The sequence below is a fragment of the Bos javanicus genome, chromosome 5 (assembly GCF_032452875.1).
Source record: "Bos javanicus breed banteng chromosome 5, ARS-OSU_banteng_1.0, whole genome shotgun sequence".
Classification (NCBI taxonomy): domain Eukaryota; kingdom Metazoa; phylum Chordata; class Mammalia; order Artiodactyla; family Bovidae; genus Bos; species Bos javanicus.
In genome coordinates, this window is record NC_083872.1 from 38,801,448 (window position 1) to 38,812,138 (window position 10,691).

A 10,691-nucleotide genomic window follows, 5' to 3' on the forward strand; every position below is an offset into this window, starting at 1 on the left:
AAAAATACATATTTAATTGTCTATATCACTGTGATTAAATATAAACATTAGGCTATAAAGCAATCTCTTACAATCATTTCACTTTTTTAAGTTATTTCTTACTAGTGAATACACCAAAATATTAATATTTTTAGTGAATTTGTAAATTTGGTGAATTTAGTAAATTTAGTGAATTTTTAGTGAATTTGCAGGTATCTAGCTTTTAAACATTCTCTTCCCATACCTATTGCTTTTATAAAACAGCAATAACAAAATATAATCTTTATTATCTAAATTACTATGTATTTTCAGAATAAGTATATAAAATAGTAGAGCACAAGATAGTGGTGAAATTAAATAGAGCTTCGTGTAGCAAAATAATTAGCATCCACTAGTAGAAAACACCCCTTTCATTCTTAAGAAACCTATATAAGTGGGAAATGTAGAAATATAAATAGACAACTCCGTATGCAACCATGTACTGTTAGTAAAACAAAACAGAAGACATAGTTTGATGATTACCTGCAAAAGAAAGGAAAAAACAATGGACATAAAGAAAATGGACTTTAGCTAGATTTTAAAATAACAGCAAAGGGAAAAGGTATTAGAGCAGGAGGATATGATGAAGCTAGTGTAGGGCAATGAGGGAAGAATATGCCAGTATCATCTTGAATTCAAAGAGTTTGTGTGTAATTTTTGAAGCATTTAAGAATAAGTGATGAGCACAGCAATTTTCAGAACAGAGGCACATGTTTATGACATTACCCAATTTAGGCTATTGACCCCTTCTGTAATTGAAGCTCATCAGCTAAATTAAACCAAGGAGCTCAGACTCCCAGCAAAGTGAAGTGATGATGTTTGTTTACCTGTCATCACTTCACTAACCTCCAACCATTAGAGGAGTATCAGAAGTAAACTAGTAAAGTTCTCTAGTCCAACACCACATGAAAACTGAAGAATACAACAGAAAAATGGAAGGACCCTCTACATCACAGTTAGGCAGAGAACAGAATTAGAATTCAGTGTTGGGTAGGCTTCAGAAGTTTGCTAATAACCGATACTCCCTTTCATGGATCACAGCCTTGTCATGGGGAAGGGGCTTCGGTAACTCAACGAAGATATGAGCCACGCCATGCAGGGCCACCCAAGATGGACGGGTCAAGTGAAGAGTTCTGACAAAACATGGCCCACTGTAGGAGGAAATGGTAAATCACTCCAGTAATCTTGTTGAGAGAACCATACAAACAGCACAAAAAGGCAAAAAGATATGAAACCGAAAGATGAGTCCCCCAGAAAGGAAGGTGTCCAACACAGAGGAGAGCAGAGGGCAATTACTAACAGCTCCAGAAAGAATGAAGCTGCTGGGCCAAAGTGGAAACAACGCTCAGTTGGGATGTGTTTGGTGGTAAAAATGATGTCTGATGCTATAAAGAAGAATACTGCATGGGAACTTGGAATGTTAGGTCCATGAATCAAGGTAAATTGGATGTGGTCAAGGAAATGGCAAAGAGACATCACGTGTGAACATCAACATCTTATGGAATCAGTGAACTAAAATGGACAGGAATGGGTGAATTTAATTTAGATGACCATTATATCTACTACTGTGAGCAAGAATCCCTTTAGAAGAAATGGAGTAGCCCTCATGGTCCACAAGAGAGTCAGGAATGCAGTACTTAGGTACAGTCTCAAAAATGACCAAATGAGCTCAGTTCATTTCCAAGGCAAACCATTCAATATCACAGTAATCCAAGCCTATGCCCCAACCAGTAATGCTAAAGAAGCTGAGGTTGAACAGTTCTATGAAGACCTACAAGACCTTCTAGAACTAACACCAAAAAAAAGATGTTAGTTCTTTTCATGATAGGGGATGGAATGCAAAAGTAGGAAATCAAGAGATCCCTGAAGTAACAGGCAAATTTGGCCATGTAGTACAAAACGGAGCAGGGCAAAGGCTAACAGAATTTCGCCAAGAGGACACACTGATCAAGCAAGCACCCTTTTCCAACAACATAAGAGACAATTTTACACATGGGTATCACCAATGGTCAATATCAAAATCAGACTGATTATATTCTTTGCAGCTGAAGATGGAGAAGTTCTATATAGCCAGCAAAAACAAGACCTGGAGCTGACTGTGCCTTCAATCATCAGCTCCTTACTGCAAAATTCAGGCTTAAATTGAAAAAAGTAGGGAAAACCACTAGGCCATTCAGGCACGACCTAAATCAAATCCCTTATGATTATACAATGGAGGTGACGAATATATTCAAGGGATTAGATCAGGTATACAGAGTGCCTGAAGAACTGTGGACAGAGGTTCGTAACACTGTATAGGAGGCAGTGACCAAAACCATCCCAAAGAAAAAGAAATGCAAGAAGGCAAAGTGGTTGTTTGAGGAGGCTTTACAAAATAGCTGAGGAAAGAAAAGAAACAAAAGCAGGGAGAAAGAGGAAGATATACCCAACTGAATTGATAGTTCCAGAGAATACTGAGAGATGAGGACTTCTTCAATGAACAATGCAAAAAAAAAAAAAAAAAAAACAGAGGAAAACAGTAGAATGGCAAAGACTAGAGATCTCTTCAAGAAAACTGGAGATATCAAGGGACTATTTCATGCAAGGATGGGCACAATACACAACAGAAATGGTAAGGCTCTAACAGAGGCAGAAGAGTTTAAGAAGAGGTGGCAAGAACACACAGAAGAACTATGCAAAGAAGATCTTAATGAAACATATAACCATGCTGGTGTGCTCACTGACGTAGAGCCATACTCCTGGAGTGTGACGTCAAGTGGCCCTCAGGAAGTATTACCATGAACAAAGCTAGTGGAGATGATGGAATCCCATCAGAGCAATTTAAAATCCTAAATGATAATGCTGTTAAAGTGTTGCACTCAATATGCCAGCAAATTTGAAAAACTCAGCAGTGGCCACAGGACCGGAAAAGGTCAGTTTTCATTCCAATCTCAAAGTAGGGCAGTTCAAACTACTGCACGATTGCACTCATTTTCCATGCTAGTAAGGTGATGCTCAAAGTCCTTCAAGCTAGGCTTCAATAGTATGTGTACCAAGAACTTCCAGATGTACAAAGTGGGTTTAGAAAAGGCAGAGGAACCAGAGATCAAATTGCCTACATCCACTGAATCATAGGAAAAGCAAGAGAATTCCAGAAAAACATTGACCTCTGATTCACTGAGTACACTAAAACCTTTGACCATGTGGACCGCAATTTTCCACAAATTGTGGAAAATTCTTGAAGAGATAGGAATACCTGACCACCTTACTTGTCTCCTGAGAAACCTACATACAAGTGGGTCAGAATCAACAGTAGAGCCTTACATGGAACAACTGACTGGTTCAAAACTGGGAAAGGAGTACTTCGAGATTGTATTTTGTCACCCAGCTTATTTAACTTATATGCAAAGTACATCATGCAAAATGCCAGGCTGGATGACTCACAAGCTGGAATCAACATTGACAGTAGAAATATTAACAACCTCAGATATGTAAATGATACCACTTGCCGAGGTCCAGCCCCGGCTGATCCAGGGTATTCGAAGGAGAGACGGCCTAGGCGACCTATTCAAATGTTAATTAGAGATATAAAGAGTAATAGAATGAGGATAGCTCAGTAGGAAAATTCAGTGGAGAAAAGAGGCTGAGTAGCTTGGTTTACGCGGAAAATCAATATAACCCGTGACACCAGGTTAGCTCTGACCACGGAGGCCGCAGGCACCCTCTCGAATAGCGGAAGGTGCCCCACCTTAAGATACCTTCTCGAGTGGGTCTTAGAAGCCCAGGCAAATAAATGGTCGCAGAGGATATCCGCGCTCCAGATGGAGACTTCAGCCCGAATATGAAAAGAATGACAAGGGGAGACCAAGCGTTGGTGAGCAAGACCCGTAGCTTTATTTTCAACAGGGGCTTATATACCCTAAGTTACCCATAGAGGATAATAGGGGATGCAAAGTCAGCAGTCTTTGACCCTTATCAAAAACCAGGGTTTTTTTCCTGCAAATTTATCGTATACAAATGGTTTAGGTGATTTACATCATCTTCTGGCCAGAAGGCCTATTAACATTTTATGACTCTTGACAAGGACTTATCAACAAAGACTTATTTTCTCTAAGAGTAATTATTTTAAGGTTTGGCGCCATCTTCCGAAGATAAAATTGCATTCCTATAGAGTGGATGTGTAATGGGTTTACAACAAAGGAAAGAATTTATTACCTTAAGGGTCTAAAGTTACTAACACCAAGGCCACTACTTATTTTTTCTACATACCAACTATATTAATTAATACACATTCAAAGATACAATTCAGGGGATGTGGAAACTTGGCAACAAACATTGGCTCATCAATGAAATCCTTTACTAGTTTATTCTGACAGTTTCTAACTCTCTGAGAGGCTCTAAGCTATTTGAATATCTTAAGCTTCCCGTGCCTCTAGAGGCTGGGAGACTGTAAACAATCGTATGCATAGCTGTAGGAGTCCGGGTAAACTTGTCAGGCGAGTTAGAGAGCCATCTGAGGGGTTTGGATTTAAACACTCCTAGTTGCCCAGGAACTTTATTAATTGGAGCTGTAAGTCAACTCTTTGTCAGAGAGAGCGAGATGGTGGTGGGGGACAGCCCCCAGTAAAGTCAGAGGTGAGCGCACAAAGCAGTAAAGTAGGCAGACTCTGGTTTTTGGGGGGTAGATGCTCGAGAATATCCAGGGGGACTCCTGAGGCTCGATCCCGCCTTTGCGTATGCCCAGCCTCCTTCCTCATGACCTTTGTCACGAGTGGAATGTCTCTCGCCGGCTCCCGGCAACCACTCTGATGATACCACTCTTTGCTTAGAGGAACTAATGAGCCTCTTGATGAAAATGAAAGAGAAGAGTCAAAAAGTTGGCTTAAAACATTCAAAAAATTAAGATTATGGCATCCAGTCCCATCACTTCACAGCAAATAGATGGGGAAACAATGGAAACAGTGGCAGATTTATTTTCCTGGGCTCAAAGATCACTGCAGGTGGTGACTGCAGCCATGAAATTAGAAGATGTTTGCTCCTTGGAAGGAAACCTATGACAAACCTAGACAGTGTATTAAAAAGCAAAGACATCATTTCATCGACAAAGGTCCGTACAGTCAAAGCTACTGTTTTTCCAGTAGTCATGTACAGATATGAGAGCTGGACCATAAAAAATGCTGAGCACAATATCCTCCTGTCAAACTATTTATGCTTTGATTCCACAGGTAAGGCATTAAGAGGAAGATCTCTCTAGTCAACTTCCAGTATTAAACACACTCAGGATAAATAGCTTTCCCTCCTTCCCCAGTGCATTCCTTTCACTCTTTATATTCATTCAATAACTGATTTGATAGCAAACCACGGTGAGCAATTAGGTAACATTTCAGGCCTCTGCACTAGCAATTCCCCACCCAGAATGCTTTTCTCCAGGTATTTGCATGGTTAACCCTCAATGTCACTTCCAAAATCATCTTAATGTCATTTTTCTACCAGATTCCCCTAATTTAGCTATTTTTTTTTTCATAGCACTAATCATCTAAGATACTAGATAACTCTGATGTACATTACTGGTCCCTTGCTACTAGGAATATGAACTATATGAACTACATTGTTAATTTATTAAAATTAAGCACTTAGAACAATCCATACAATGTATGTGTTCAGTATCCATGGAAAATATCTGTTAATGCTAATAACACGCCCTCTTTAGATAAATGATTCCCACACCTCCACTTCCTTTCAAGAGGATATCTCACAGCACCTCCAATTCAGTGTGCCTTCACAATACTCAGAAACCTGCTTCATCTCCTGTCTTCCCCATCTTGGTCAGTGATACCATATCGGATAACCAAAGGCCCAAATCAGAAACCTGAGTCACACAAGAACCCAAACTTACCATATCTCAGTTAACTAAAGCCAATTATTTCTATCACCTCAATATATAAGGCACATGTGTCTCCACTCCCCTATCCCAGCTATCAAGGTCTTTGTTCATATCCTTTTAATCTAGTCATTGGACGCCCCCCCCCCCGCCCCCGCAAAAGTAAAACACTGGTCTCCTTGCTTCTGATGTCACCTCCTACAGCCAACAACTATAGCAAGAGTTCTCATAAGACAACTAGTTTAAAAATCTCTCAGTGACTCCCCATTTCCTAAGAATGAAGTCTCCGCCTAAACTTGAAAAAGGCTTATTTTTGACTTTTCTCCTATCTCTCCAGTTTCACCTCCTACCAATTTCCAGACAGTCTCCAGAACCTCCAGACATACCAAACTACACTTTGTTCTGCAAGTATGCCACTATTTCTCATCACCCTATCATGGCAACCTTTCTCCTGCCTAGAATATCTTTCTTCAACTTATCTGCCTTAACTCTCTACTCTTCCTTCAGGATTCAGCTAAAATGTAAGATTTTCTTATATTCTCCAGAAAGAGTGAAGTTTCTTCTTCAGGCCTCTTAAAGCACCCTGCTATATTAGAACTATATAGCATAATATTCAATATACTTTCCTTCCTCTCCTCCCTCCCAAACTAAACACCACTGCAAAGGCAATGACTGTGTACCTCTCTTACTTCTGTTGTTTAGCAGAGTAAAGGTACTTATTAAACATAGGCCAAATAAACATATTATTCATATGCCCACTACATGAGCTATTCTGGAGAACCTAAATATTGGTTTTTACCTTTTGGTTATTCAGAAAACTTCCAATGAGCACTATTAGATTATGAGTCTTCTCACACTTCTCATGATACTAATGCCACTTCATTTTTGAGCAAACGGTACCAATGAGAATCCTTTAGCTCCAGCACCTAAAGCTGTGATTCTCAACCCTGTCTTCACATGAGGATCATCTAGAGAGCTTCAAAAAATACTAATACTTAGATCTTATTCTCTAAAATTTCTATATAGTTGCCTGGGACATTTCTTTTAAATCTTAAACTTATTTCACCTTAGGATATGATCCATTGACGTTAAAGCAAGGTAAACATATTCCTGATATTCTAAATTAAAATAAGTTTTTAATTGTTGGCCTGAGCCTAAAAATTACATAATACTATTTCTAATTGAAAAATGTTTAAAATTCCAGACATCTAAAACAAAAATAAATTTTACAATATAAAGTGTATGAGGAAAATAAAAACATTGGATGTCAACTAAAATGGTCAAAATAGAGCAAAAGAATCCACAGAAATTAATCACTGTTCAGTGCTCAGAGATAAATACAAGCAATGGCAGTTTAAAAAAGCCAAGAAAATTCAAATATAATCAAATATAAGATCACTTAAATGTGGATGAACAACAGTAAATGGTAGAATCCAAGAAACTGAATGGAAATGTGCCTAAGAAAGATACAAATAATGAGAGCAGAAGATTCGCTTTGCAAATGAGCGGAAATGAGCCTGCACAGGGACTTAACAAGCTTTCATTTCCTCCCCTGAAGTAGATATTATCCCTCCCATTGCAGAAAAAAACACAGAGGCTCTGAAAAGCTCAAATCTCAGAGGCTTAGGGAGCCTAGAATCAGACTCAGGCCTCTGTGACTTTAAAAGCAAAGCCTTTTCCACCATATCCCGTTGCTTCACAGAGCAAACAGGCAAGGGCAGAGAGAACAAATTCAAAGGCATTAAATGGCACAACAAAGCAAAAAACTAGAGGAGTTCCCTGTAGGCTTTTAAACCTAGAAACAGAGTGAGAGGAAAATGCCATTCCAGAAGATTAACCTGAAACTACACAGGATGGATTGAAGGCGAAGAAGCTAGAGGAAAGACCGTGCTTGCTTCATAACGAACACTATAACTCGGTACTGTTAAAGTGCTGCATTCTCCACTAGTGCCACATGTTACTTGACTTTTCACTGTTTTAAGAAAACTTCTTTAAGTGTTAAATACTCAGTAGCAGCTTCTTGACTGTTCATTGTAAGTGAACAAGTAACGGAAATTAATAGGCAAAATTATCAGATGTTTGACTGAGTATAAAATTTTCAAATCCAAACCTCATTTCACATATGGATAAAGGTTACAGTCTTAACTGGTCAGCCTCCTTCCTGTCTTTTACCCTCCATTCCACCCTTATGACAGACACTCAATTAACCATGCTAAAATTCATAGCTGAAGTCTCCCTGAACAAGAACCCTAATAGCTTATTAATTAACTGTAACAAATCCAAACGTCTCTGCCCTTCATATGCCCCCCTTCTGTCATTTCACCTAACCTGTTCTCTCCATGCCTTCCTCCTCACTGTGTCACAAAGTAATGAACACTACCCTTGAGTTAGAACACTACCCTAGAGTAAGAACACTTACTTCTCCAACTGGAATACTTCTTTTCATTCTCTCACTCAACTTCCAAACATCCATCAAGGCCCAGTTCAAAATCTATTATTCTCCAGAAAGCCCATTTCTGAACCCTACAACACTTAAAACAGATTCCAAACCAATGACTAAGAAGCCACATGTGACTTGTTTGGCCCAGGCTTCTTTTTTCTTAATAAAACATTTTTCCATTGACCACACTTACAAACTAGGAGATAGCCTCTTTAAGAAACTTTATTTCCAACTTTGCTTGAAAAGAACTGGACGCTCTGGCAACACTGGGAGCAGTCACATAGCCAAAGCAGCTATAGCTGAGAAGCAGCTGATGCCTTTTGAAAGATTTTTACATTTTAAAATCAGAAGATGACATCAACTACCTGAATTCTGAGACTGTATCTGCAGCAACTGCAATGATTCAAAAAAGTCTTGACTGCCTATTAGGCACTAGAGTTACGAAAGTAAACAAGACAAATACAGTTCCTCCTCAAAAGCCTAGCATCGTAGCAAAGACAAAGAGATAAGCAATCAGGATACATCTGATAAATGCTACTAAAAGGCAAGTAGAGAGCACTTAGCACATGGCAAGGGTACTTAACTCTGTCTATGGGAGGTTAGGAATACCACACAGAGAAAGTGACTAAAACTGAGATTTTTAGCAGATGTAGGAATCAACCAGAAAGAGGTAGGCTTGGGATAAGGAAAATCAAATGTCTCAGAGAAAAAAGAACTTTGCAAAGACACTGACAGAAGAAAAAAGCATTAGAAATAGAAATAAGTTGAATATGTCTATAGAGCCATGAAAGAAAGTGTTAGTTGCTCAGTCGTGGCCGACTCTTTGTGACTCCATGGACTGTAGCCCTCCAGGCCTCTCTGTCCATCGGATTTTCCAGGCAAGAATACTGGAGTGAGTTGCCATTTCCATCTCCAGTGTATCTTCCTGACCCAGGGATCGAACCCGGTTCTCCCACATTGCAGGCAGATTTTTTACCGCATAAGCCAGGGAAGCAAGAGCCATGATCCACCCATAAATAGGGTCAGCGAAAGGGCTCAACTGACTTGACTGGAGGGAAAAAACAAGTATTAGAGTCAGGAGATGTAAGAAAATTTCCATAAAGAGGTTGACTCTGTAAAAGAGTTTGTTAAGCACAGGTTTCAGAGAGCACAGTTCCTGTGTTGAGGAATGAAATGTGGGAAGAAAAGGAGGGAGAAGCAGTGATAGCCTAAATAAAGGGAGAGGGAGCGAGCACAAAGCAGCACAGGGATGAGGGTGTAGCATAGAAGACCAAAAGGGCTTACATCTCGGGCGGTAACCAAGGATTAACAGGGATGTGAAGCATGGCAGTTTTGGCTGGCCACAAGTTTGTCAAAAGAATTAGTCCCTGCGGTCCCCTGGCGGACACACAGAGGCCTTCGGGCTTCTCAAAATTCTGCTGCGCCCTGGCTGGATTGCACTTCCGTCTCTCTAGAAGACACCAGCTTCGATTTAGATTGATCGTGCAGGCTCCACGAGAGACTCTGTTCCAGGCTGCTGGCACGCAGGCTCCCAGGGAGTGGTTAGAGGGCTGGTCTGCGTGTGCCGGTGGATAGAAGTTAAGTATAAACTACCCTACATTAAATTTTCTAGTGTTTCTGTAGGAATGATGGGCCTGTTTACAGCCACTTAGAGAAAAAGCAGTGTTTGCCCATTACAGATTTATAGGGAGAAAAAAGGTGCCAGGAAGTTTTACAGTTGTCCATACCAATACTCAGGATGAGTCTTTGTGTGAATTCGAGTGTCCCCAAATTGACCTTGTCTCCCCAACAAGACTGAGGGATCCTCCAGAAAAAGGCCGCTTTACACTTTTTTGTAACTCCTGAAGTGCCTATAACCGAACTGGGCACGTAGAACACATTCAGTAAATTTATCGACTTACTAACCGACCTTGGGTCACCGATGCCACCTAGTTCAGCCCTTTTTTTGCCTATTATGGTGCTAAAGAGAAGTGAACCTATATCACAGACTCAACACTTTCATTTATGCCAAACTCCGCTGCGTCTCTCCGCCTTAACCGCAGGAGCAGAATCCCTGCACAGTTCAAATTCAGCGGGAGACTCCAGGTCCCACCGCGGAAACGCCCGCCCGCCCGCTCGCTGCCCCCTCCCGGGTGCAGGAGGCCGCGTGCCCGTCCCCATCCACCTCTCGTAAAGGTAAAAAGCGCTCACTGACTCTGGGCCGCCTGGAGATCCCGTAAATGTAGTCGTCCGCTCGTCGCCGCGCTCCCGGGGAGGCACTTCCGGCGCACACTAAGACGTCAGCAAAAGTGCCCGCCCCTAAACCCACCTCCGGGGTTTGGGTCAAAGGAAAGCCGGGAAGAGACACAGCAGCTACCTTCTCGTCTCGTGCGC

The 10,691-nt window shown here is 40.8% G+C and overlaps 1 protein-coding gene across 12 annotated transcripts in view; it reads right to left on the reverse strand.

Annotated features, from left to right (window-relative positions):
- The window catches only part of PPHLN1 (periphilin 1), a 175,191-nt gene extending 164,589 nt beyond the window's left edge, over positions 1–10,602 (reverse strand). For 6 of the 12 annotated variants that reach the window (XM_061416416.1, XM_061416415.1, XM_061416413.1 and 3 more), the window contains exon 1: positions 10,509–10,602. In XM_061416416.1, coding sequence (XP_061272400.1) covers position 10,509 — 1 coding nt within the window. In that variant the 5' untranslated portion in view covers positions 10,510–10,602. The remainder of the gene's footprint in view (positions 1–10,508) is intronic. The other 6 variants (XM_061416425.1, XM_061416424.1, XM_061416423.1 and 3 more) reach the window with 1 other exon arrangement.
- Positions 10,603–10,691: the final 89 nt, after the last annotated feature.